Below are 27483 nucleotides of genomic sequence, written 5' to 3'. Positions count from 1 at the left end.
CCGCTCAAAAACGCCAGAAAGATAGTTTTCCACAGAGACATAGATTTGAAAATGCTTTCATTATTATTATGATTATGATTATTATTATTATTATTATTATTATCTATTTTCCCTTTTTTATTATACCTCTCAAAACATGTCCTTTGAGGTTTTACAAACTGCCTGTCATCACAAAGACCCTGAGCCGTCTTTTGCTTTGATGCAGCGTTTGAGAGGCCTGTGGCTTTATCTCTGTGTGCACGTCTTTTTCTATAAGCTGTTGAGGAGCCCAGCTGATGGCCTGCACGCGCTGACTGACAATGACAGGACTCTGGACCCAGTGGAGTGAAGTCTGAGTCCATCAGGCCACAGAGGGGAAGTGTACAATGGGCAGTCTGTGCAGTCTTCCCTGTTCCCTAGGCTCAGTCTGTAGAGAAGGCAGAGGAAAGCAAGAAGTATAACTACACCGATCAGCCATAACATTATGACCACCTGCCTAATATTGTGTAGGTCCCCCTTTTGCCGCCAAAACAGCCCTGAAACCGTCGAGGCATGGACTCCACTAGACCTCTGCAGGTGTGCTGTGGTATCTGGCACCAAGACGTCAGCAGCAGATCCTTTAAGTCCTGTAAGTTGCGAGGTGGAGCCTTCATGGATCGGACTTGTTTATCCAGCACATCCCACAGATGCTCGATTGGATTGAGATCTGGGGAATTTGGAGGCCAAGTCAACACCTTGAACTCGTGATTCATCAGACCAGGCCACCTTCTTCCATTGCTCCATGGTCCAGTTCTGATGCTCACGTGCCCATTGTAGGCGCTTTCGGCAGTGGACAGGGGTCAGCATGGGCACCCTGACTGGTCTGCGGCTACGCAGCCCCATACGCAAAAAACTGCGATGCACTGTGTGTCCTGACACCTTTCTATCAGAACCAGCATTACCTTTTTCAGCAATTTGAGCTACAGTAGCTCGTCTGTTGGATCGGACCACACGGGCCAGCCTTCGCTGCCCACGTGCATCAATGAGCCTTGGCCGCCCATGACCCTGTCGCCGGTTCACCGCTTTTCCTTCCTTGGACCACTTTTGATAGGTACTGACCACTGCAGACCGGGAACACCCCATAAGAGCTGCAGTTTTGGAGATGCTCTGACCCAGTCGTCTAGCCATCACAATTTGGCCCTTGTCAAAGTCGCTCAGATCCTTACGCTGCCCATTTTTCCTGCTTCTAACACATCCACTTTGAGGACAAAATGTTCACTTGCTGCCTAACACATCCCACCCACTGACAGGTGCCATGATAACAAGATTATCAGTGTTATTCACTTCACCTGTCAGTGGTTATAATGTTATGGCTGATCGGTGTATGTCCGAAGGGAAATACAGGCACCCTTGATCTCAGCACAGTCAAACACCTAAGCTGCAGGAGGGCCTCCCTGAGCACCCTGCCCTGTGTCTGGAGAGTTTGGGGTGGCGCAGGAAGGAGTTTTATAATGTTTTTAGTCTTTTCCACCTCGTGCAGCGACTTGTCTTCAGTTCCCGTCAGGGCCGTGCTTGCTTTCGAAGGTAAACTCCGAGCTGAGTAAACGTCGGCTCCGGGGAAAAAAGTGTCAGCATGCCAAAACACTATTTTTTATTGCTCGTGTTTCTTTTGGCAGACGCTGCAGGTTTCTGGGTACCTCTGGGTTTGGTCTCTTAAGCTGCACCTTGCTGAATAAACAGACGCCACATTATGATTAACTTCACTTTCTGCTTAGCTCTTTGAGATGATTTGCACTCTGTAGAAGTGTGGTGACGAGAGAATGAACAAGAAAAAAAACTAAACAAAATAATGTAGTAACGGGTCACTTTAAAACAGGCTGATATAACGCGCCCTGGGGCTCTTCATTGCAGCTGGTAGAATATGCTTCATGTGTCAGGGCCGAGGTGTGTCAGTGCATAGATCACACAGTTATATATCTTACCTGGATCCCAGTGGCACAGCGGGACAGTGGCACTGGGGTCAGCAGGACAGTGGCAGTGAGGTTACATTTGAAGGTTATGCAATGGATATGTATGCTGTTTCTGTCAGTTTTAGGAAATGTCAAATACATGTGCAGCACTGTTTGACCTCATCCCTGTCTGTGCATCACAGGGGCCTCATTTATTTATTTGATTGTTTGCTTACACTGTTGCCTAAGACACAAGGTCCAATAGAGACACAATGGTTGACCAATGGTGAGCTGCCTGTGAGAACACAGGATGGGATATTGTGATTACTGGTTGTGGGGAGAAGGAGGACACATTAACGTGAAGCCCCCTTGATTAATTGAACCCCGTGACCACCCCCCTCCCACACACACACACAGGTCTTGTCTGGGAGGAAAAGCACGTGGATCAAGCTGCTCCCTGTGGAACGAAAAGGAAAAATTAGTCTGACACTGCGAGCGATGCCATTGGCAGCACACCCGACCTTAGTGCTGCCGGAGTGATGGGTCTCCCAGGACAGCCCTGTTCTCTCTTGCAGAAACTTGTATGCAAATATTGATAGTGTGTCGCCTGGGTGGGCGTGCATGTGGTGTTTGTCAGGCACAGCAGGCAGGTGGTCCCCGGGCCTGGCTGTTCAGAGTTTGGGAACCCGCAGTGGGTAAACAGAATCTCTCCTTCATTGACTGTTCAAATGAAGAGATGCAGAGATCAGGGGGGAGATGGCAGTCACGTTGAGAAGGCAAACTGTCAGTGCGACGTTTTTACCGGAAGGGGCTTTGAAATCAATTGAGTGTGTAAAGAGCAATCAGAGGATTGCCGAAAACAACATCAGAAAAACAACAACATAGAAAAAGTGTTTTGGTTCATTTTTAGGACTCACATTCCCGAGCTGCCAAAGAAGGTGACTCCTGATTTTAGTCGGAGAAGTATAACACTCTGTTTATCCAAACTTGTGCTTTAAAGTCAGATGTCCTTACATTGAAGTTCGTCTGTGTCTTCTCTCCATGGCTAACGAACACAGGTTTCGAGCTGAGAACCTCCCCTCTCCTCCCTCTTGCTCTTTGCTGGATCTGTGCTCCTGGCAGAAGTGTGAAGATCCGGGTGCTTCACAGCTCCCTGACGCACAGCTCCTAATCACCACGCTAATGGAGCTCCTCCCCTCCTGCTCTCACTTGGGGGGCTTCACACCTCTGTCAGTCAGTCACTCAGACAGTCACTAAGTCAGTCAGTCAGGTCTCCTCTATCTGTGTGAAACATGTGAATGGAAGGGCTACTCAGGATCACTACAGGAGAATGAGCTGGACTGGGTGCTGTAGATTAACTCCACGGAAAGGATGTACTGATGCACTGACACACCGACGCAATGATGCACTTACACACTGATGCACTGACACACCGGAAAACACACGGCACTTTTACATGTATTCTGTATGATCTGTGCTATTTATTTTATAGTCATTAGCCCTGTAAAACCAATACTGTCTGTCCCAGTTATCTCTCCAATGCGCTCTTTGCATGGATGTGAAAATGACAGCAGTAACTAGGTGGCATATTGAAGTTTTCTGAACCTGAGCTGATAGTACCTTGACTTAATATAGTCGAAAGTACAGATAATTGAAAACTGCTTTTTCTTTGGTATTATTTTAATTTACATTCAATTGTCGTGAGAATGTCCATCCAGTTACCCTGAATATGAAACAGGTAGTGAGATGTACTGCATTAACATATAAAAGGCCTTTATGTAAGGAAAATGGAATCAAAATGACCGACTGTGTACTCTCTGGCTTTGCAGGAAATGCATACAATCTGTAAAAAACAAACAACCAAAAATAAAACCAAAAAATTATTTTTGTTAAAAACACATCAACACATTTGATTGTATTATTTATCTTCTCATACAGAGGTTTGCATTCACCACACATGCAGATTGGTATGCATTTATTCTTGATTGATGGACACCTCGAGACACCTGGGCTGACTGACATCTCTCGGTATTACAGGGACGTTTTTCAAGCCTTCGCAAGCTGTTTTGGGGAGCTCTTCTCTTGCTGTGCTAAACCCCGTGATTGACTGTTTCAATTTGCTTGTTGGTAGCAACAGAGGTGGCAACAAATGACTTCAGGTTCAACAACCCTGTCTTATCTGCTGGTGCCCAGTTGAGTTTAATTTCCTGCTTGATCAATCAGGCCAGACCCCTGCCTGGCGGGTTGACTGTAAAGAGACTGGGGAGCGTGCACAGGGGGCCCCGTGGGATTCTGGGAGTTGGAGTTTTGTGGAGGGGGACGTGTGTTTGACGTCTGTTGGCACTGCAGACATCAAACTACAAAGAAAGGCAGAATTTGTACAAATGATCTTTTCTTTCCTCTCTTTTGGAGGAGAAGTAGCTAGTGACCGTCTGAGTCTGTGCGCTCAGACACTTTCTGTGGGACTGATTGATGGAGGCGGGTAGAAATAGCGTCAAAGGCAGGGAGGGCAGCGGGAACAAAATGCAGGCAGGGACACAGGTTTAGGTAGGAAAGAGAAAGAGACAGGATAAGGGAGAGAGGAAGAGAGGGACCACGATTGTATGTAAAATGTCTGTAAATACATGTTTAAGTCTACAATGTATAATTGCTGTATTTATTGTTCTCATTGCCCTGTTCCCGAGCACTGGATTCTTTGGCACCATTGATGTCAAATAGTCATGCCAATAACATTTTGAAGTGAATTGACCTGAGAGACTGGGAAGAAGACTGCTCAGAGCTTGTGTGTATGTTCCACTTAGTGCCATGCAGTGGCAGACTAGATTCCTCTCTAGCCAGGAGCTGAGGGAAAGAGAGGGAGAGAGAGGGAGAGCGAGGGAGAGGGAGGGAGAGGGGGGGGCTCATTAGCATAAGAAGAGGTCTGGCGTCCAATGAGGAACAGGAAAAGCAATGTTAGGAGAGTGGGTTCGGGAGGTGTAAGGTTACCTAGTACTCTTCCCTCCCTTGGCCAGAAACACACAGACAGACACAGTGAGAGAGAGAGACGGAGAGAGAGAGAGAGGGCTGGGAGCCGAAGCACTGAGAAAAAGAACGGGCACTCTCTCATACTTATCCTGTGAGGTCACACAACTGGAAAATGCATTAGAGATCAGCCCGGAGTTCTTCGCACAGAGCCAGAGAGGATTGTTGATTCCAGGTGGCCAGGGGAGCCGAGTGGGAATTCTGCCCCCAAATTCCACCCCTTTCAATATATTCTCATCTGGAGACACACAAGAGAGAGCGAGCGGGCTGGAAAATGAACTATTTGGTGAGTGAGTGTATCTTTCTCGCTTGAGTGCGAAATGCCTGTGGAGGGGACGCTAAATGCTGCCATTTAAAATAGAGAAAACGGAGTTTGGAGAAGGGAAGGCGAGAGAGGGGAGGGAGGGGGTGGGGTGCAGCCACTAACATCCCCTCTCTCTGCTTGTGAATTTTGTTTTTGAACTTACTGCAGTGTTGTGTGTTATGATGACTGAACTCTTCTGTGTTAGTCAGTGTGATTGTTTTTCTGTGGTCGGTCTGTGTGCTTTGAGAATTATAGGCCCTGCGTCTCTTGTTGGGGGGGCCTGATATAAGATAGTTTTAGTACCTGGATGGTTGTAAAAAGAGGGAAAAAAGTTAAAATATAAAATACCAACAAACTGAGCTCAACCCACTGGCAAATCTGGACTGATGAAACGTTTTTCTTTTTTCTTTTTTTGGTAGGTGTTGTGATTTGTTTTGTTTTCCTCTTTAAAGAAATTTTAAATGTCTATATTTTTTCCTGTTTCTTTTGGAGAGCCTGTTTCATTCTCAAATGGCTCAAATGGAGTAGCAGGAGAGGATTTTTGAACGGCAGCAGTGAGACGTGCTGTGCAATGTGTTGTTGACACGGGGGGAAAACTGGAAAGATTAAAAATAGAAGAAAGAAGGAAAAGAGAGAAGAGGAGAGGAAAGGGAAAAAAATGGACACGAACGATCTTGGCAGGAAAGCCCTGTGCTATTGTTTGAATTCACTGGCATCTTTTCAGCTGCACACTAATTACACATCTCTGTGGTATTTAGATGACAAGGCTTCTTTCTCTTAGTTTTTTTTTTATAAGATGAAACAATGTATGTAGTTGCCAACCTTAATCTGTCCTGGGGTACAGAATGGTGGAAGCACGGTGAGACTTGTTGGGTAGAGGGGGAAGAAGCAGGATGCAAGAAAGCTGTGTGTGATAAATTTGCTGTATTAAAGTAGGATAGTTACTGAAGTGCGGCTTGGAGTTCGTGTGGAAGGGGGTGCCTTACTTTGCGTGGGGCAGGTGAGCGGAGGAGTTAATGTAATCTTGGGGGAAAGACCTTCTGGATGCCCTGGCTGTCATTGTTTAATAAGGCCCTCATCTTGATATGGCCTGTTGATAACCCAGGCTGTGTTGATAGAGGACTGAAGATTAAGAGGGCCAGACACATTTGCTTTGATGATCCACATGCTTTTGGGCCCAGAAACAAATGGCTGAAAGAAAAGCTTTGTGGAGCTGTGGAACAAGCATACTAAGTTCGATTTTGGGGGTTTTGCGCAGAAGATTGTACACTGATTTCTCCCTCCGCTGCCGAGGGGACTGGCACATGTCCTGTACAAGCCGGAACCCACAGTGCCGTCAGACAGGGGAACCATTCTCGGAGAGGGGTGAATCTGAGTGCAGGGACTGTGCTGGACTCCTTACAGCAGCAGTGTCTTAAGATATGTTGTTCTTAGCCCAGAACACTGCCTGTACCCCTGGGTAGTAAAGATGTCATCAGAGACGTCAGTTGAGCCATGTGTGCAGCGTCTGTGTGTGTCTGTTTATCTCAAACAAACTCCCTGCAGCCGAGAGTAACTAGTTCTCAAGACCAGGGCAGTCCGAGACGCCCAGCTCTGATTTAAAGCTGGGAGGAAAATAAGGCATCACACCAGATCTGAAGGCAATGGACAAAACAGGGCTTAATCATTAATGACTAAGTCTCCTATAGCCACTTCATCCAGGGCTTTAGCAAAAACACAAAACACAAAATTGGACCCTGGAATTCCCCATTCCCTTCCCACCGCGTGAGGTTTGCTAGCTGGCTCTTTTCCCACTGATCCCAGGGAGAGCGACATCAGAGTTACCACTTCACAGCGGAAGGGGGTATTCAGTGGGCAGGGAGGCCTGTGCTGAAGGTGTACAGGCCCTGTGAGTGGAGGTGGGGAGTAAACAGACGGGGCGAATAAAGGAAAGCTTCCGCGGCGGTGGACACCAAACACTTGGCCCAAGATGACAGAAGCCTCGCATTGTGATCCTCCCTTTGTTTCTCCTTCTCTGTGCTGAGAGCTCTCGGTGTTGGAGCTGCTGCTGGAATGTTGTGAGAGGAAGTTGCTGTCGAAGGCACTGGGTGGGGGGGTTATTTGGAATTGTCTGGTCCTAATCCTTTCAGCGCTTCCCAAGACATGCTGCCTAAGTGACTGAGCCGCGTGCCAGACAGACACGCAGATACCTGTGACTCAGGGCTGACGGTGTTGGGTGAGGGGGAGGGTGCAGGGGTGTGAAGAAGCACTGACTGAGCAAACTGGTGAAGACTGGTTCCAGTGGCAGTACCCCCATCCACCACTGCCAGGCCTCACTCACTAACACTGCCAGAGAGCTGAGGGGAAAAATGGGAAGGAAAAACTGCCAACAGCCACAATTGACAACCCTCTTCATGCGCTTTAAATCAGATTAGATCAGCAAGTGAGAAATCGAGAAAATCTTTAGATACTGTCTCCAGGCATCAGCAGCTGATTAGCAGGGTCATTAGCATAGGAAAAGTTGACACATTACATTTTCCTGTTAGGGTGATGAATGAATGAATAAATCAATAAATTAATAAATAGGTAAACAAACATACAATTAAATAACGTTTCTTTGCCCCTGAGATGTCAGTGACAGTTTGCAGTGTGTGTTGGCTGGGGAGGGTGTTGGTGGTGGGGGTGGGGGGTAGATGAAGTTTCCACCGTGTACCCAACTGGTCCAGCGATACACTGTGAACGACTCTCTTCCTCCCCAGAGCACACTGGGGTGGTTTTAATCTCATTCCGTATTGCGATAATAAGCCCTGACATTATCCTTCGTGGCGGGGCTGTCCTTACCAACAAGATGGGATCGTAATAAGGGATAATCCTGTCCCATGTTCGCGTGGATCTTCTCGCCTGGGAAGGTTTTGTTTACACAAACAGTAGGATCACCTTCACCCACAGCCACCTTGGCCCAGGCTGTGACCCGTACTGACATCAGTAGGTGGAGAGCACGGTGAAGATGTCGACACCGACTGAGGGGCGACTGTCAAAGCAGCTCCCGCTCCAATGCAGACCCTTCCTCTCCCAGCTCATTTTTTAGTGAAGTAAAAATGTGTCCCGTTACTCCTTTCCAAACTCGCAACAGTCTCTCTCTCCCTAAAACCTTTACAGTTAACGGGCTGAAACACGGGCAAAGATCTTGCCCCAGAGCTTCCTCTGTCAGGATGCAGCACGTGTCAATGACTCGTCAGTGACTCACCTGGCAATAAGCACTCTGCCCCACCTTATTAACACAGTGGCGAGGGTGACTGTGCCACTGCAGGGCTGTCGTCACCAGATGAGAGTCGCTGTGTGTGGTTAAGTAAGTGTGTTAATTAGCACTGTGCGTGGGGGTTGCTTCTTCACACTGTTCTCAAGGACCCTTCCCTTTTTGAGACATAAAGAAAACAGTGTCTGATGGAGAGGATAATGGACACACGCGCACACGCCACACACACACACCTGCAAATGCACAGAATGATGTTTCTTTGTACACCAATTGTCCCAATTACTTGTTGGGGCATGTGTATGTAGGCCTTCCATGAAACTGAGGAAAAAATTGCAGTTTCCAATTGCATTCGCTATCCCTTTGATCCAGGTGTGGTTGTTGTTCACATTGTTCTGGGGTTTTCCACAGTAGCTCCTCAGCAGATTCCTGTTGGAACTCTGTAGTCAAATCAGTTCCTTGATAATCTGCTTTTGCCTGTTACCGTACGGACAACCCAGGGCAGCCCGTGGAAAAGTGCAGACGGACAGCATTAACTGTGAGAGACGGTCGGGTCGAAGCGTCTGCGTTTCTCTTGCTTTGCTTCACATTTTTAGTGTGAAACCCTTTGGCTCCTGCGTCCTGTTCTACATGGAAGCCAGTCAGCCAGTGTTACTGTCTGGAATGATTAGACAAGAGTGGTCTTTTTTATATGTGTGAGTGTGTGTATTTCTCAGCTAGGCCAGGGGCGTTCGAAGTGGAATATGTACAGACACACACACACATACACGTGCGTGAGAAGGGCTGAGGAGGTGGTGCGTGGAGGGGATGACAGAATGGGGGAATGTGGGCATGGGGCCTACACACACACAGAAACCCAACCCTGGGAGCTGACCGCCAGTGTGCGGGGGCCAGCGTGGCAACAGCAAGGAGAATGCTACTCCAAAACGTCAGCTGCTGCTCCTCGGCAGTTGCAGCACAGAGACAGTTGCTGTGGCTGTGGCACGCAGTGCTCCCCCAGGTCGTGCCTTCTGGTGTGGATGGAGCAGGAGTGGGGGTGTGTAGGGGGTGGAGGTGAGGAGCATTGCAGACCACCGCCGTGCAGCAGGTAGCCTATGGGTTCCATCTCCATGGCCACATTTATACAATTTGTTTTTCACTCTTGTGCAGCTTCCTAGCTTTTGGACCAGTGCCAGATATTGTCATATTATCATTCTGCTGCTGATCTTACACTCTACCCCCAAGGTTGAGTAATTTATGTTCAGGTGTTATTTGTATTTTTTGAGGTTGTAGCTGTTGCTTTTGCTGTTGTTGGCATCCCTGAACTAAAGGACAACCCGCCTTCATATTGCTAAATACTGGTGTTATAAATGGTGGTAAATGGTTGTCTTTGTGTGGTGACTGGTAGTCGCAATCAGCCAGAGAGCCACTGGGAGTAATACACTTGTTTCTCTGAGTATTCATACTTACTCTGTGTGTTGCAAGGCTGGAGTCACTTTACACAAGACTGAAAACTACTAAACAAAACAAACCCCCCCCAAAAAAATAGCTCTCTAAATAAGTTATTAAAAGCAGTGAATGACATGGAAATGATTACTTGAAATGATTGCCATTCTAAATACTGTTTATAGTAAGAGTAAAGTATTTTCACGTTGTAAGCATGTTGTACCATGGGACAGCATGTTAAAGTATACAAAACACTAGACCGTGCAATGAATTAGACATTTTGAACTTGATATATCTGATGAATTTGAACCCATTTTCGAAATAACACAGTTATACGGTAACTAGCCAAACAAAACATGTTGTAGAATCCACATTACGTGAAAACATGAAGACCTGGGTTACGTCGCAGCTGCTGTTAGACACCGTGTTTTCCCAGCACCCATCACTCCGCAGTTTCCTTCACACTGACTGCGGTTCGCCTGCAGTGTGTGCTCACTGAGTTGTAAGGAGGAGGGAAACTCTCAGCCCCCCAGCTGGGCTCACGTGAGGGTTGTTGTTGGTCGGGAAATAATACAAAATCAATTAAAAAAACTTGTGCCCCAAGGCAGCAAATAAATGTTCTGCATTTCTGCCTCTAACGCACAGTACCGGGGGAGGTACCTTTTCCAACTCCGATAACATGCAACTGACGGAAAGACAAAAGAAAAACAGACAAAGACAACAAAAGAAGAAAATAGTTTTTAATAAATTCATCTGGCTCATGCCTGGAAGAGGTCGATGATACTGTGGTTATTGACATAAATGTTCCTACATTTACAGCAACCTGCAGGGTTAGTGGCAGGGACCAGAGACTTTTGGCAGTGAGTTCGAGGAAGAAATAGACTTCTTCTCTGCCTACGCTGGGCATTTACCATCGACAGAACAGCGAGAATGGCTTTTTCCTGCTTTTTAAAAGAAGGATTTAATTACGATGCGTGTAAGCCTTCCCGAGGGAGCTTAACCTTGAGCAGCTACACTCATGTCACCTGTCACTAAGAACAATATATATATTTATTTTTCTGTAAATGCGCCAGGAGAATGACACCTCGCTCAATGGCTCAATGGAAACAATTAAATGCTCAAAATTTCCAACAAAATATAAAAATAAAAGGCTTTATTTAGAAACCCAGGTAACAGATCCCGTTTTGACAAGTAAAAGGTGCATTAAATGCTCCTCTCCACCCCTTTCTCCTCTCTCTCCCCTTTCAGCTCTCATCTTTCTCCTCTCTCCCCTCCATCTCATCTCTATCCTCTCTCCCCTGTGCTGTTTTAGTTATAAGACTTTGCATGCTGTCAGACAGAGGCAGGTGTGTGTCAGGCAAGGAGAGGGGGGATTCATCGCAGCGGGGCTGAGGGGCACAGTGCAGTCGGGGTAGAGATCTGGCCGAGGGCAGGTGCTGTGATGCCCTGCTGTGGTAGGAAAATTGTGTTCACCCCCAGTGCAGCTCAGCCACTGAATGGAGGGGTGTGGGTGAAACCCCAAAAAAGCAACCATCAGTAGTGTAAGAATGTCTCCCACCAGATCAGGGCAAAGTATGTTTGCAAACGAGCCACCTGAATGTTATCAGCGAGGCGATAAGCTGCGCAGACCATGGCGTACCATGAGTGGGTAGTGATGGTCTTACGTTTACAGTTAGGTTGGGTCAGATACATATTTTTAGTTACTTATAGTAGAATAAGCACTGGTGTTAAATGTGGGGGTTGGATTAGGGCCTGGCTTGAGTCAGGGTTAACTTTGATTTCGGGCCTAACTGCAGATTGTAGCATTGGCTAGAATGGGGCTCTGGTTATTGTTAGGGGCCAGTAATGTGGGCAGTGGGTGTGTAATTTCTGTAATGCAAAGTTACTGCCAGTTGACATAAGCAGAAAATGTTATTAGTCACTGCTGTTTCACTTAACTTCAGTGGCCCGAAGAGCTCCTCTCTGAAGACTTACTGGCAGCGACGTGGTGGGGATGTCTAAAAAAACCCAAATCTGAATTATGACATAAAATTAGGCCATTAAAAAAAAAAACGGTTCACACCACCAGTGGGGCCGTTGTTAAAACTGTAAGTTTGTCACTCGATAAAATCTCCTGCACCTCAGCCGACCAGGTCTGGCAAACCCCATCGTCACGCCTCGGAGTGCTTCTCTCTGGGCACGCGTCCGACCGCAATTAAAAGTGTTACACAGAGTTGATTGGATTGTTTAAAGCGGTCACACGAACATGGCAATCCCATTACTGTTGCTCCAGGATGACCGATGAAACCAATTATGTGTTCTCCGCCGCCTGTATATGTGTGCGTGATTGTGTGTGTGTGTCTTTTTCCGTCAAGATCTGGCTGCCTCTGGCCTAGATGGCGCTCCAATGAGCTCTTAGGCGGACTCACCTGTTCAGAACAAGGAGACACCCCAGCGCTCCCTCACCCTCCTCACAGGTCCAGCCTGAGCACTGCACTGAACAAAAGAGCCTTTATGTGTGTGATAAAGAAAACAAACCCTCTTAGTGAATGCTTTTTAGAAGAAGTGAGACAATGAAGCCTTAAAATAAAATTGAGGTTTTCAATCTTTAAAAATAGACCAGTGGGTTTGGATGCTCATCCGGTCCTTTAGTGCTAGTGTTTGTTTGGGTGGTTTGAGGTGAGCAGGCGTGACTCCACACAGGGATCTCTTGTGAGCCAGGTGTGGGGTGTGCAGCTGTTTGTTGTGACCTGGACAGGCAGCCAGGCAGCATGGGCCTCTCTTGTGCAATCGGCAGAGTTTCAATACATGTAGCCTGTAGCTACAAGTTCAGGAGATGTTATCTTATTATTGAAACTTAAGAGGGAGGAAGAAAGAGAGAGAAGAGAGGTGTGTGTGTGTGTGTGTCATGACAGCAGGTTTTTTGCAGCTCTGGCTGGATCTTTGATTTATCAATCACCAATCGCAAACTACAAATCTGTACCCTGTCATGGTTTAATTTGTGGATAAGAGACACTTCCTATTTATAAATCAAAGTGGGACAGTGTACCAGGGTCTAGACCTAGTTGTCAGCAGCAGGCCCTTCCATGCACACAGAGGTCAGATATGTGGTGGGGCCATTATTATTATATAGGAACTGGTGCTGTACTGAGCCGCTGTGCAGGGTGATTTAGGTCTATGTGTGTCTCCATCTACGGAGAGATAAGAAGCCTTCCCTCCTATCGCTTATGTAGTAGTTGAACGCTGTCTGCCCAGGCTTACCACCCTATAATATTCTTCTGCTCCAGTTGAACACAATTCCCTACCTTCTGAAGTCAGGAAGATAATAATAATAATAATCTCAATGTTCTGTTTATACTTTCGGAAACTTACTGTGCACTCCGTCTTGTCCAAATCACGGCACCGCAGCAGCAGCAGACGTGGTGGACATGGTGACAACATGACCAAGAGTTCTGAGATGACCATGTTTCTGCATATTAAGATATGCAGTATTAAGAAATGCGAACGATAAGGACCATTTCCGTGACGTGTGTGCCGCTCTGTGTTGTCAAGGCAGAGAGAGGCATTGAGAAAGCTGAGGAATGTGCAGTAACCAGCGGTGCGGCGGGGTCGGTGCTGTGGAATGTGGCTGTGAGTGGGCTCAGGCTCAGGCTCAGGCTCGGGCTCGGGCTTGGGCGAGCGGGGAGCGGGGAGCGGGGAGCGGGGAGGCGAGCCCAGACTAGTCTGCTTTCTTTGGGAACATACCTTGGAAGGATTAGACTCCACGGGCCTGGCTGCCGGAGCGGGTGTGGGGGCTGGGGGGGTGTGTGTGAGTCAGCCAGAAGTGTGGCTACGCGTGTTCTGTTAGTTTCTTTCTCTCTCTCTCACACACACACACACACACAACTTGACATAAGCAGTATGCTCCACACATTTCCACGCTACATAGCAGATCTAAAAATGGTTCTTAAATCCCCAGGATCTGTGCTACATCCTGTCTGCGAAGGCCTACGAAATGCTCGTCGGTAACTACTGTATTACGCACTGATTAATGCGCTGGGAATGCATTCTGAGAGACGTTTTCCTGGAGGCCAGTGCTGAAGTGCTTGATGAGGGAATGGTGATCAAATTTAGTTTTTTTATGGTTATTTGCGACTGAGAAAAGAACTGCTCCTCAGTTTCCCACCACTGATCGCCTCCGTAAAACCTTCTGATCTGGAGTCTTTTACCTTCATGTAATTGCTGCAATGTGTACAGGACTTGTTCTGGTTGTGGTGCTGTGTTGTATGTAAGACTGCATGCAAGTGATTGTTTAACTGCCTAAGTTGTGAAACTAGAGTAATAATAATAATAATAATAAAGTGTACTAATTGGAAAAGGCTGCAGTTATGTAGAGAGGGGATCAGTGTGCAGTAGGTCTGGGTCCTCCAGGGGTGTTGTGTGAGTCAAGGACAGTAGTCACTGCTCCCATCTACTAATTGTCCCCCTTCTTCACTGCCGGTGAAGCTGTGAAAACTGCCGCAGGGGAATGTGAGTCAGACCAGCTCCTTCTGCCCCTGGGACCTCCATTTGCTGCATCGTTAAAACTGCAGTGGCGTGGGAAACGGGCGCCGCGCTGTTGCAGTCTGATAGGTCTCTCGCAGTGGCGGTGCCTCCTAAGTCACCGTGGTTAAGAGGGGCCACCCGTCAGCCAAAGAAAAAGAAAGTAAAGAAGCAACAGCAATCCGGAGTTGGCACTAGTGCTGATTCAGTGACCCGGGGGGGAATGGCGGTGAGCAAGACAGATTCGTTTTCTGTGCACAGACGTGGGGGTTTCCAACACAATACATTTTTGCACTATTTTCTTCATCTCCCCCGCCATCCATAGCCAGTGCGTAGATGTTGCGATAGCCACTGCATGCCCCTGTGTTCAGTACATAGAAGTTCCTCCTTTCCTTGCATCGTATTATCCTGTGGGAGTTGGGGGCCTCCGCGGTGTTGACTGGAGGCTGGAACAGGCCAATACAAACATTCCAGCGCTCTGCCTCACCCCAGTGACTGAGCTTCCTCTCGCACAGGTATTGAGCAACATCCCAGCCCCCACCCTGAAGATTTGCCTGCGGGGAAAAAAAAAATATGACCATAAAAAAAAGTAAATCACACAATTGGAATATTTGCCCAAGCTTAAAAATGTATGACGTGCAGATAAGGTAAGGAATTGTCTTAAGGTCACATCTTGGTTGTTTAGAGAGCATTGTGTTGAGTAATGGAACTAAATTCTGCATTCAAGTGAAGTTGAGTGTAAAAATGTGGGTTATCTTTTGGTCTTGGCTAGGATTAGGGTTAGAGTCCCCAGTAAACTTTGCTCTCATTAAGATCTGGGCTCTTTTTCTACTGAAGTAACTGAGTTGTGTGCAGATTCACATGGGCCTAGCTTGAAATGTTGGGGTTGGCAAGGGCTGTTGTTTGACATTAAAATGGGGACAGCTAAGCTAGTGATGTAATATAAAGGTGTCTAGTGAAAGGACTCGTCTTTCTCCCCTGCAATGCAGTATTACAGTTCAGCACGAAGAGTCCGATTCATATTTAGGCATTAGGCTAATTGCCATATGCATGAAATTAAAAGTGTTGATGTTGAAGAGATGCAGATTATAAATGGATTGCGTCCCTGATCATTCTCATTCCCCCCTGAAGCAGCCCTGTAAGATTTGTAAGTGATGTACACTGTGTAGTTGTCTTTAACTTTGGGGGGTGGGGGGAACGTCTGTGAGTTAGAATGCACTCAGCTAATAAAAAAACTTTCAAGCTAGTAGACTCACTGGCCTCCAAACCCCTCTAGCGCTGAACAAAAAGAAGAAAAAATGAAATCATTGTCTTTTTTTTACAAGGAGGAGTGGATAAGCGTCTGTGGGGTTTTTCATTCCTAGGGCTTTTATGACTTTGGAGGGGGCAGGGTAAGTGTGTGCTCAGTACACTCACCACCGGAGCCTGGTCGTCCCTGTCTCTGTGACATCACGGCTGTGTGTTGCTACTGAGGTCATAAAAAGAGGCAGGGGACAATAGCTCAGTTCTAAATACACCCTCCCCCCCCGCCAGCCCATCCCGGGGAATGACCTGTCTGTAGAGCAGGCTCCCCAGCTGGCACATTACTTCCTTCTCAGTTGCTTAATCTAAAGGAAGGCAAACATTGTCCCTTTCACTGGCCGGTGCGTACACACTGTGGCCATCCCCTCTTTTCAGTTCTCCCTTTTAAATGCAAATGCGTGAACTTTTAGTCTAGGCAAAGGAATTTATTTTCCTTTTTCTCCCAACCTAAATTGAGTTTGGACAGATTGTCCGTCCCCCTTCACCCCGTGTCAAGAAGACAGGTGGGGGACAGGAGGGCACGGGCCAGAAGCTGACCTGTGTGGAGAGCAAACGGTGCCGTTACCAGAATCTTCGGCAGGGTCGTCTCCACTGGCCTGGGAGGAGCACAACGGAAATGTGAATCCCTTGTGTGCCCCTGCAGAGTTATTTCAGTGCATGGGGAGGGGATCCCAATTCTGCACTGGATCATTCACCAGTTGAAGCTTTTTCGTGAATCAGTGCACTTCCAACCTCCACCCATCCCCCCCTCCTCCTCCGCCAGGTCCCCTGTAGCAAGGTCTCTATCATGTTAACACATCAGCGAAGCTCGATATTGTGCCTCTTTTCAATGGGGACGTGATCAAAAGATATAGGATTACAGGGCCCTTTTGTACAGCTTATGTTCTTTGAGCGCGTTCGGGCCGCCGAGGTACAAAAAAGCTGCCTGGGGACGAGGGAGTGTCGTGGGAGCAGTGAGCCCGTGTCAGATCTCAGGCTTTATAAGTCAATCCTTCTTCCCTTCAGGGCCCATGGGGAGAGCCAGGCCCAGCGGTGCCCCCACTGATAGCATGATGTCATGTCTTCTCTCCTCGTAAATAACACTCGGGCCCGGCTCATGCAGCCCCAGTGCAGTTACCTTACCGGAGGACAGACTATACAATTACACAGTGGCTGGGAGCCGGGAGAGCAGACTTTACAATGATATCATGATACACGAGAGCCAGAATTTCAAAGTAGACTAAAAAAAAAAACTCAGCCCCCTCAGCCCCCCTCAGGGAGCTTTATTAGTCTGGGGTGGTATGCATAGTGCATGTGCGCTGTGGTTTTCCATTGCCTCTGTTTTCCTACTTAGGGTTTAGCATTTCTCCTGCTCTGCTCTGCTCCTCTCTGTGGGATATTGCGCTGCAGTGACGGTAGGGCTGGTTCTCCAATCTGAAACAGTTAGCTGTAAAACGAGTCGACGTGTTGAAATCCTGTGCTCCTGCTGACTTCCCAGCCTTCCGGTGCCTGCTTTGAATCCATTAGAGCTCCCTCTCCTGCATTCCTGTTGTGTCCTACTTTAACACTGTAATAGACTATGCTCAGGACCTGGAGCCGCAGTCGTTAGTTCCATGTCGAAAGGACTTAAGTCTTTCGCCAGATTCTGAAGGGTCAGTCTTCAATAACTTTTTCTAGGAAACATTCCTGTTGCCCAGGCAAAGAAGGAGGAGCCCTGTTAAGACTCTCCTTTTCTTTGTTGTTTAATTCCAGTGTCCGGTAGGCTCAGATGACTCACTAAATAAATGGATTAATGTTTTCACTAAAAGGTTGGGGGGGGGGGGTTGGACGCTATGAGACCAGTATATAATACACTGACCTTTTTATCCCTGACGTGCTGAGAGTGTTTTAAATTGAAGTGCTGGGCTCATTAGGAATTACAGAAGATATAGCTACAGCTGAATGTGTGTGTGTGTCTGTACTCAGTAATTAACTGGGAATTCCATCCTGAGCAATGAAGACAGTAATAGTCACTTGGTCATTGACCATCTCTCTCTCTGATCTCTCTCTCTCAATCAGGGCTACTTGTGAGTCATTTTATAAGCACTTCCTGTTGCCTAGCAGAGAAGAGAGAGAGGGAGGGCCAGCGGCTGCGTTACTGAGTGAGATAGCTTTGTTCAGGAATGGAGGCAGAGTTCAATCTCAGTAAAATGCCTGACTTAAAGAGCGCATCCAGCTTACTTTTGCCTCCCGCCCTACACAATGGCACATGGCCGGACACCACAGGCTCCGCCTCCCAGGATGTGACCTTCCCGCTGGGATAAACTGTGGACGGGATTCACACAGTCATTCTCATGGTTCTCCTGAGAGAGAGAGAGAGAGAGAGAGAGAGAGAGAGAGAGAGAGAGAGAGAGAGGGTATTATTAGTGGGAAATAAAATGATTTCCACAAGATAAGACCTACAGTTGGTGACTGTGAGTGCCTCTCAATTCCCTTTCTCTGATTCTGAGTGCTTTCGATTTGTGTAAAGCGTGTCTCTTAAGGTCTTAAAGAAACCCAGCAAAGTTGTTTAGTTGTTGTGAGAGCATTGGGCATTCTCAAAGAGTGTCGTCTCCGCAAGCTAAAGTTGTCCCCTCTGGCTTTGGCGGTCACTCAGGTTACACTCTTCTGTCAAAGAAATCGAACATATCCTAGAAAACCTGACCGATATTGTACTTGACGCTGGAAGGAGTGAGGTGGCTGTGAGAGTCAGGTGGTTTTTGTAGCTTCGTCCGCAGAGCAGAGAAGGCGACACAGGCAGGCAAGGGTAGTGGAGACAGGACACAGGAAATGTAGTCACTGATGAATGAGTGATAATCCTCAATAATGCCCCTGATTCACTGCGCTTCTTCAGAAGCCGTCTAGCAGAACCTCTGAAGTGAATCGATGCCTGACTGAGTCGCTCCCGAGCTTTGGTTTCCTTCTCGGCCTGTCTCCTCGGTTTTCCTGATATTGCATAGGCCTGTGGCCAACTGATAGACACAAACCCCTGGCAAAGTGTTGCAGCCCTTGATACAAAGCGTGCATTTATTGTAGCCCACCCAGATTGGCTGTACTTGGGGATGAGTTTATTTTGTGGGATGTGTAAAACCTGAGAGTACCGTGGAAGTGAGGCGGAACCTGGAGACGAGCTACGACACAGCATGCACACAAACAATGACAGTATTTCATTATGAGCCTCACAGTTTGTGTTCATAAATAATAGGAGCAACTGGCGGATAATAATAATAATAATAATTTCAATTTCCACACTGATGGCTGGCAGAACCTCTGAACGCAGAAAGTCGGTGCTCCCTGACGGGAGGTGGTCACTGGTAGGAGGACGCTTGTCGTCTCTTCGGCAGGCTGTGCTCCAGTGGTACAGCGTGCTGGAGAATAAAAGCGCGATCCGCCGTCTGACTCCAAGCGTATTTATTTATAATTGCGTGCCAGCGATACAATCTCCAGCTGCCAGGCTTTGCTGCTCTGGATGCGTTGCACAGCCCTCATAGCACAGAGGGAGCTCTGCCTCGATGTCAAAGCCCCATCGCCTGACTTATCCACTAAGACGGCAGGAGGGAAATGGGCGCTGTAATTTATTTGCCGGAGAGCTGCAGTTGGGTCATTGAGTTTTCTTGGTGGAGGAAGGTTTGGGCCAGAGGGGAAAGATTGAAACTGACATGAGTGTCGCAGGACACATTTACAGGATGTCTGTGTGCTGGTCACCTCACAGTCATTCCAGTTATGAAAATAAATAAATAAATAAATAAATAAATGTATATAGAAGGGCTCGGGCTTTGAATAATTGTACTAAAGGGGGTACACAAAGCGTGGAGCCCTTGTGCTTTCTGCTGCTCTGTGAACAGTGTCAGTCACATGTCTCCTCACCTCCATCTCTCTCTCTCTCTCTCCAGAATGTGCTGGCCAAGGCTCTGTACGACAACGTGGCTGAGTCGCCGGACGAGCTGTCCTTCCGCAAGGGCGACATCATGACGGTGCTGGAGCGCGACACGCAGGGGCTGGACGGCTGGTGGCTGTGTTCGCTGCACGGCCGGCAAGGCATCGTCCCTGGCAACCGCCTCAAGATCCTGGTGGGCATGTATGACAAGAAGCAGCCAGGGGGCGGAGGCGGGTTGCAGGGTGGGGGGCAGACGCCCGCCTTGCAGACCCAGCTGGCCCTCCAACAACAGAACGCCTACAGCAAGCCCCCACCCTCCTCGCAGTATACCGCCATGCACCCTGCCTTCCCCAGCCAGACCGACAGCATCTACATGCTGCCCCCCAACCATGGCAAGACATCCCAGAGCCTGTACCAGGTGCCTACTGGGCCCCAGTTCGCCCCCGGCCCAGGCAGCAAAGCCCCTGCGCTGCTCCAGAAGCAGGGCAGCCAGACACAGCCACAGTTCCAGAGCCCCGCTCAGGATATCTACCAAGTGCCCCCCGGGTCCAAGAGCTCTCCTCAGGACATTTACCAGGTGCCCCCTTCTATGAACCAAACTCAGGACATCTACCAGATCCCCCCCTCCCTGGAGAAGAGGAGCTGGGACTCCCCCAAACCTCCGGGAAAGGTAAGGGTGGCCCATCATCTTCAACACAGTCTCCTGACCCACCGCAGAGGCCATGTCACCTGCTGTGCTCCTGCTGGCAGGGCTGTGCACCTCCGGCTCTGTCTCCAGGGTTTCCTACTCAACCCCCACCTGACACGGGACAGGCCTGTCTGACCAGCTGAAAGAGCTAGATGCACGCGACAACACATACACACACACGTGCACAAATCAGGAGAGTCGATGAAAGCATACATGAGTGGACTGAGATACTTTTGCTTAGGTGATGGTTTCCATGTTATGTACCCATAGTGAGCTGCATGGTTTCTGAATGCTGCATTAATATGGCAACCTTCATGTCCTGTGCTCAACCACTGAAGTGGGAGAGCTGCGCAGAGCTCAAGGAGACGGTGTTGCTCTGTACAGATGAACACCTATCTGTGAACTGACGCGAAATGTAACAATAGTTGCCTGTTTCCGCTAGGGCAGTCGTCAGTCCTGTGAAATGAAAGCAGAGACAGATAAATAATCAACGGTCCAGGGGGGTGGGGGGCTGTTGAGAATTAAACGCATTGTTGCTGTTAAGCAGAACAGAGACAGTTCGGTGGGGGGCACTTCATCATGCTCAGCCACCCTCTTCTCTTGGGGGAAACACTTAGCCACAAATCCATATGTTTTAAGCCAGCTGTTAAACGAGCCGCAATAAAGCGCAGTCACAGGAGCCCCGGCCCAGCTGTCGCCCCTCTCTGTCTGACCACTTACTTACCTCAGTGGCCCAGAAACCAGAAGATGCTGCTGTCGGGGGGGAGTGCAATCGATAATCCAGGATGTTTTGGGCCAGTCAAAAACATGCTGTGCTGTTTCGGCTGTTTATTTATTTTGAAGTGTTTTAAAAATAACAACAAAATGACTACACACAACAAAATCCAGTTTCTCTCTTCTCCCACACATTCCAATGAGACCCCCTCTAACTGACTACTCGGTCGGTCACGACCCGGGCCAGGAAAGCGCAGCAGGATGGGAAACAGACGGTTATGGTCCTGTATAGTATGTGCTGTGGGAATATGTCCTTGGAATCTGACCAGTATTCAATTAAATCCGTTTTTTTTTTCACAATGAATGTGCAGCATGGGCTTCCATACTGTGACATGTGCTTTGGTTGTGCAGGGGCACTTGCCACACCCCCCCACCACACAGGAGGGGACGTCTAGGCATGGAGCATGTTGTGATCTTCAGCGTTTTGCCCACCGAGACGCACCAGGCCAACCATTTGGTAGCCCAGATCAGTACGTCACCGATTTCCAGTTTGAAATCACAGCGCACCAGGGCAACTGGCGTGTGTGCAGTGTGCGCTCCCAACGCTGCCTCCAGACAGTGCGGTCAGGTCAGAGGCTGCTGCAGAAATTCAGGCAAACTCTGATTCAGGTGGTAATGAAAGCATATGGCAGAGAGAGCCCTGTGGGACAGGTGGCTCTGAGTCATCTACACAGCCCAGTGCTGTCTGGACATGCTGCCTCCCTAGGTATGAGTGTGCCAGTGTGCGGATACTCTGAGCGTATCATCACTTTTACCAGAATCCTAGTTGGTTCATTTTTCTTTTGTTGTTGTGGTCAAATGGAATCTGTTCAGGATGTTAAAGAAGCAATGACTTATGTTTTGGAGACAGGCAGTGCTTCAGTGTAGTGATAGGTTATCTGCGGAATTCCAGAGGTCCCTTCAGAGTCAGCAGAAGCTTGTTCCTAGAACTCCCGTTGCATTCTGGTCTCCTGCCCGGCGTTCCAGTTACTCGCTTCTATTGTTTCTTTCCAGCTAAACAGCGGAGATCAGGGGAGGACAGAGGAAGCACTCTGTCATAACAGGAGGTCAGCTCACTGGGCAGTCCATTAAACTGACCCCTCTAGGTACGGAAAAATCACCTTTCTTGAACAGATCAGAACAGGCCAGCTCGTGGTTGTTCCTAGACCACTAGTATTGCTAAAACATGACACACGCTATGTGGGTGTGTGGAGCAGGTTATTACTGTGTAAGGAATGTTGTCCGTGGGTTGATAAAGTTTTCAGCTTTGAACCAATAGCAAGCGAAAATAGCAAGCTTGCTCTATTCATATGCACTACGTGTCTGCATTACAAGCAGCTCTGAAGTGATTTGTTGGTCTAGAAACTGAAACCTGAGCTGCGATGGGATGATGGGTAATGATTGATTGGTTGGAGCTGGGCTGGGCCCTCTCTGTGGTGCTCTCCATGGCAACAAGGGGCAAAAGGCCCAACATGTAAGACCATGAGACTGCACAGAACTTCACACCTAAGCCACCCTGACACCTGCCTGCCACGGCACAGCACCAGAGACAGAGGCCAAGAGAGAGGCAGAGAGTGACCCTGTCAGTGCCGGCGCTAAATAAACATGAGCTGTATTCGCTGAGCTGTGTATTGAACCAGTGCCCGAGGAGGTGAACGACCCCTGACGGGCTGATGAAAGAAAGTCCCGTTTTCTCTTAGTTTTTTTTTTTTTTTTTTCAATGCACAAACATTAGCATTCATACACAAGGAAACAGAACTGCTTGTTACTTACTTACTTACTTATGTACTTGCTAACTTATTTATTTGCTTGCATAATATAAAATAAGGCTCCTGTGCTGTTACGGGGATGGGGGTTGTGTGTTCCTCTGTCCTAGTGTGGCAGTTCAGAAGTAGTACATTTTCACAGGCACCTTGTCAGATGCCACACCGCCCCAATGTCCCTGCTGGTCCAAGGCCCTGCCAAGCGGATTATTTTTTCACTAGGGATTAAGAGTCCCTGCCGAGGCCCCAGTGCCAAACCTAAACCCAGTGCTTAAGGAGCAGACCAACAGAGCCCACCCCTCCATTCCTGGGTCCAAAGTCCTGAGTTTGTTACGAGCCTGTCAGCCCTGTCTGTGTGGGAACAAGTCCTTTTAGAAGGACACTCCGTCCCTGCTTGCCGAGTGATCGAATATTTGTAAATATAAAAATATATAAATAAATGTTATGTGTTGTGGTCATGTTTTTATATGATTGGGGAGTGCATGGTTCGCAGTTTTTATAAGTATCACTCTACTATAAACCACAAAATACCAGCCTTGGCTGCCTTCTGCCTTCTAGCAGAGGGAGCACCGGGTTCAGTTCAATTCAAAGAGGCCTCTGGTGACCTGTATGATTAATTCACACATTAATTCATCCACGGACCCCTAAACCTGCGCTCTGTGATGCCCTGCGTGTGATTGAGGTCGTAGGTCATGTGAAAGGTGGTGCATGTGGTGGTGAGGCAACCCAAGTGAAGAGCAGGTGAAGATCGGATGAGAGAAATGTTCTTGCTGGGCCAATCGAGGGCTTGGGCCAATAGGGAGTCCTCTGAAGTGGATGTGAGTGCACAGGGCAATCTGGGCCATGGGTAGTATGGCAGGTGGGCAGTGGCGCAGGGAGGTGGGCTGCGTGTTGGCCTAGAATTGTTGAAGCAGTCTCTGAAGATCTGATCTTGCTCAGCTGTGCCAACGCAGAGCGCTTTTGTTGGGCATGGTGGGAGTGGGAGGGTTGGACAGTTGGAACAACTGCAACAACTGTGGTCTGACTTCCATCCTCATCCCGGCAGGGAAGGGGTTCGGATTCGCAACGCATGGCCTTTGAAACCACAAGCGCACTTTAATGAGAGACAAGTATGCTTGTCTGTTCCTCTCTCTCTCTGTCTTTTTTATTTCTGGTTCCCTTTCATTTCATTTTGCAGTTTTTTATTTTTATTTTATTTTTCACCACATAACAGCCCACTCACACCATGGCAACAGTGGAGCAAAACAGACCTGAAGAGAAACAAAGATGCACATGAGCAAAGAAGATGCACACATACACATACACACACACAAATAGACATACACACACACACACACACACACACACACACACACAAATTACATGTTCTTTTGTTGCCTGCTCAGTATTGATGCTCAGGATACGGCCCTGATGCCTCATTGAATTGATTGTCAGTGCCAATTGTCCCTACTGAAAGACAGACTGTGAAGCAATTAAGAACGTGGGACATCAACATAACAGTGGAGGATGTGGGACAATTGACACATGTTGCTCAACACAGAAGGGGAGAGAAACTGTGACAAAGAAGCCCTGAACAGTCCTGCTGCCTCCATGTGGGACTGCCGAGATTTCAGTGCTCTGGTGCTCCGCAATCATACGGATCTCATTATAACCATGCTTCCTGGATAAGGCTTCATAGGATATTGCCAAAGCATAGGGGATGTCCCTCAGTATTTAGTGTCCTTCACCTTTTCATTGGAAATTTCCTGTACTTCAAGAATGGTAGGATCTCTTGCTCTCTCTTTCTTACTCTCTTTCTGCTGTAGTGCACACAGGGTTAGGCATTAACAGGGTAAGCCATCCTGCCTGGGTTTGCAGGAGCATTGATCTCGTTTGATGTTGTTTGAATACCAGAACCTTTGAGCATGATAGGCCCCCCCGTTCAGTCACGCTCCCAACCCGCCACACGCACCATGTTTACTCTCCTGGCATCTGAAACCCTGCCATTGGATACCTGGTGGGGGCAGTCAGTGCAGCTGACTAGTTTGTCAAACCTGTTCTGATTCCCTTTGATCTAGAGTCCGTTCAAAAGGATTTTATCACCTGGCCATGCGTTTAACAACACACTTTATTATAAAAAATATTATTCATATTATTATTATTATTATTTTATATCTGCTGCTGATTTCACAATCTGCTCTGGGAATCCAGTGCGTTTCCCGGCATGGAGCGTTTTAAGATGCCGCCAGGATTCTCGTCCGCTCGCCTGCCTGGAAAGTTAATGTTTAATCCTGGGGAGTCTTTGAACGTGCCGGCTGCACCTGGAGAAGGCAGGAAAGTAGCCCTGTCACCAGCAGAGGCTTATCTGGAGGAGCAGGCGGTAGATTGTGGGTAGAGCAGATGGGGGGGTTGAGGAGAGAATGAATTTACTTGCTGGTTTAACCTCCTGCAGTAGACCCCTGTGGTGGCGAGTGGCCTACCTTGAGCATGGCATGGAGAATAATGTCTGAGGTAGAACAGCATGCAGATGGAAGTTATTTATTGATTGATTGATAGATAGATATCTGTGTTTTGTTTTTTTAAACGTTTTAAGTGTTTTGAATGCTGAAACGCTTGCCGTACTCTAGTTGCCCTGTAATTAAACAGAGTTTGTCCCAGCTCGTTTTTTTACCAACACATTCCTGTCTGGAGCTCTTCAGGCAGCCCCCAGGGTTCTGGTTCTGGATGTCCTGAAGAGTTCCTATTCATGTTCTGTGGCTCTGGGTGGATATTTATTCATTAATTTATTTATTTACTGCCGTACTTGCCTCTGTCTAGGGCGGGAGAAAAACTGCATTGAACAGTGGGGGTGGGGAGTTGTGTGTGTGTGGGGGGGGTTTCTCTCAGTTTTGTCCCAGTGAAATTTGTGTTCTGGGGGACTGGTAGCACTATGTTTATCTCCCTCTGTTCGTGCAATGTTTAAAAATCTGCGCTCCTTGGCCTTGCCCCATATACCAGCACGTGTGGGGAAACAGTGACAGTGACTTTGACCTGGTATTCCAGCAGCGCGGATTCAATAAATAATTCAAGTGCCTGTCTCTACAGCAGCTGCCTGGCTCCGGTCCAGTGCGGAGACTCGGGGAGCCTGAACTAAGACATCATTTACAGAGCAGGGAATGGGAAGTTTATTTTTAAATACTGTATGGCAACAGAATTGTGCGAGGGAAGCTGGGGGGATGGGCTCTGGACCGGGAAGTTGTATAGAATTTCTCACACCACATAAAACAGCCCAGTTTGCCAGGGAGTTGCTGTGAAAGTACAGTGTACAGTATGACAGCCAACCAGGCAGGTCGTTATCCCTGTAACTGCGGAGCTTGCAGGACCGGTGGAATGCCTTTCAAGCCAACTCCTCAGGCAGGGCAGCCATATGGTTTCAACTAGGGGTTAGACGTGGAGATCTATTTGCGTGTCCCTCGCCGGCACCACAGGGCGGGCTCGAATATAGTGACGTGCGGAGCGGTCTCCTGATTGCGTGGCCTGTGTTCTGTGCGGTGGTTCGGTCGAGAGGTCCAGTGGAGGTCTCCGTGTGCCACTGTGTCAAACCTTGGGGACAAACTCGTCCCTCTGTCCCCTTTCTCCCCACGCACTCCAAAAATAAATGAAAGAATGATGCTTCTCGGGGGCGTGAGTTGGTTTGGTGATGAAAACTCCCTCTGGGATTGATCGTGAGAGCGATATCACCAAGTTAGAAAACAACAAGAAAGACAACAACACCAAAACACTGCACCTTCTAATAAGGCCCCCTTTACTCGTGACAAAGAGGAATAACTAGCACTTAAGAGGTCAGAAGATTAACTGTTTTGAAAAGCCTGCTCCTTATCTCCCTCCAACCTGGGCCCATTTATTTGCTTGTCTAATGCAGAAGGGGTGTCAACAAAGAAGGAGAAGCCGTGGAGCAGGAGAGGTTAAAACTCTCCTGAGGTTTCCCGATGGTGCCTTGTCATTAGTCAACAGCCAGCTTCAGAACCGGTTTGCTTGATCTCTGTACGCCGCTCTTGAAAAGGATGAGGGGGGCTGGTGCGTTGAGGCCTTTTGTGTAGTATTTTTCTCTACATTGTGGTTGCTGTAAACAGTAATATATAGATCTTAATTGTGGAGCGGGATAGTGTCCTGCAAAAAGTACAGCTCATGCTTTTCCAGGGACGCTCTGTGCTTTAAAGTCACCGTCAAGGCCGGAGGATCTGACACACTGGAAAAACACACTGGGCTCAGTCTGTCCCCTTCCCCCATAACAATCAGCAGAGAGAGTGTGTGTGTGTATGAATGCAGGTGTGTATGGCTGGCAGTGGGCAGAGGGCTGATACTGTGTCAGTTCTGTACTTGTCCTTATCAGCATCTCTCTCAGCAGAGCAGAACACAATAGAGTACAGAGGAGTACAGTACAGCACAGTAGAGTACAGCACAGTACAGCACAGTAGAGTACAGCACAAGAGTTCAGTGGAGTAGAGCAGAGCAGAGCCAGACTCCCAGAGCTCGTGCTGTAATTGCCTGAGCTGGGCTGCCAGCTGCACAGGCTCTGAGGATGCTTGCTGTCTCCCAGGAGACAAAATTGCATCATTTTCTATTAATAGATGGTGGAGACAGGCGTGTAGTCCAGATTGTCAGGAGCTGTGCAGAGATCCCCCCACCCTCTTTGCTGGGGAATGGATAGTGTTAGGAGTGTGATAAGACTCAGGCTGAACATTGCCTCCCTCCC

At 48.1% G+C, this 27483-nt stretch overlaps 1 protein-coding gene across 2 annotated transcripts in view; it reads left to right on the top strand.

Moving 5' to 3' along the window:
• The window catches only part of bcar1 (BCAR1 scaffold protein, Cas family member), a 74700-nt gene that overhangs the window by 29137 nt on the left and 18080 nt on the right, over nucleotides 1-27483 (top strand). Inside the window, exons 1-2 of one of the 2 annotated variants that reach the window (XM_066713534.1) lie at nucleotides 4912-5214; nucleotides 19582-20235. In XM_066713534.1, coding sequence (XP_066569631.1) covers nucleotides 5203-5214; nucleotides 19582-20235 — 666 coding nt within the window. In that variant the 5' untranslated portion in view covers nucleotides 4912-5202. Of the gene's footprint in view, nucleotides 1-4911; nucleotides 5215-19581; nucleotides 20236-27483 lie in introns of those variants that run through there. The other variant, XM_066713535.1, reaches the window with a different exon arrangement.

The sequence above is a fragment of the Amia ocellicauda genome, chromosome 9, assembly GCF_036373705.1.
Source record: "Amia ocellicauda isolate fAmiCal2 chromosome 9, fAmiCal2.hap1, whole genome shotgun sequence".
Lineage (NCBI taxonomy): Eukaryota > Metazoa > Chordata > Actinopteri > Amiiformes > Amiidae > Amia > Amia ocellicauda.
The sequence above is the reverse complement of the archived record's forward strand: the minus strand, read 5'-3'. Positions and strand labels throughout refer to the sequence as shown.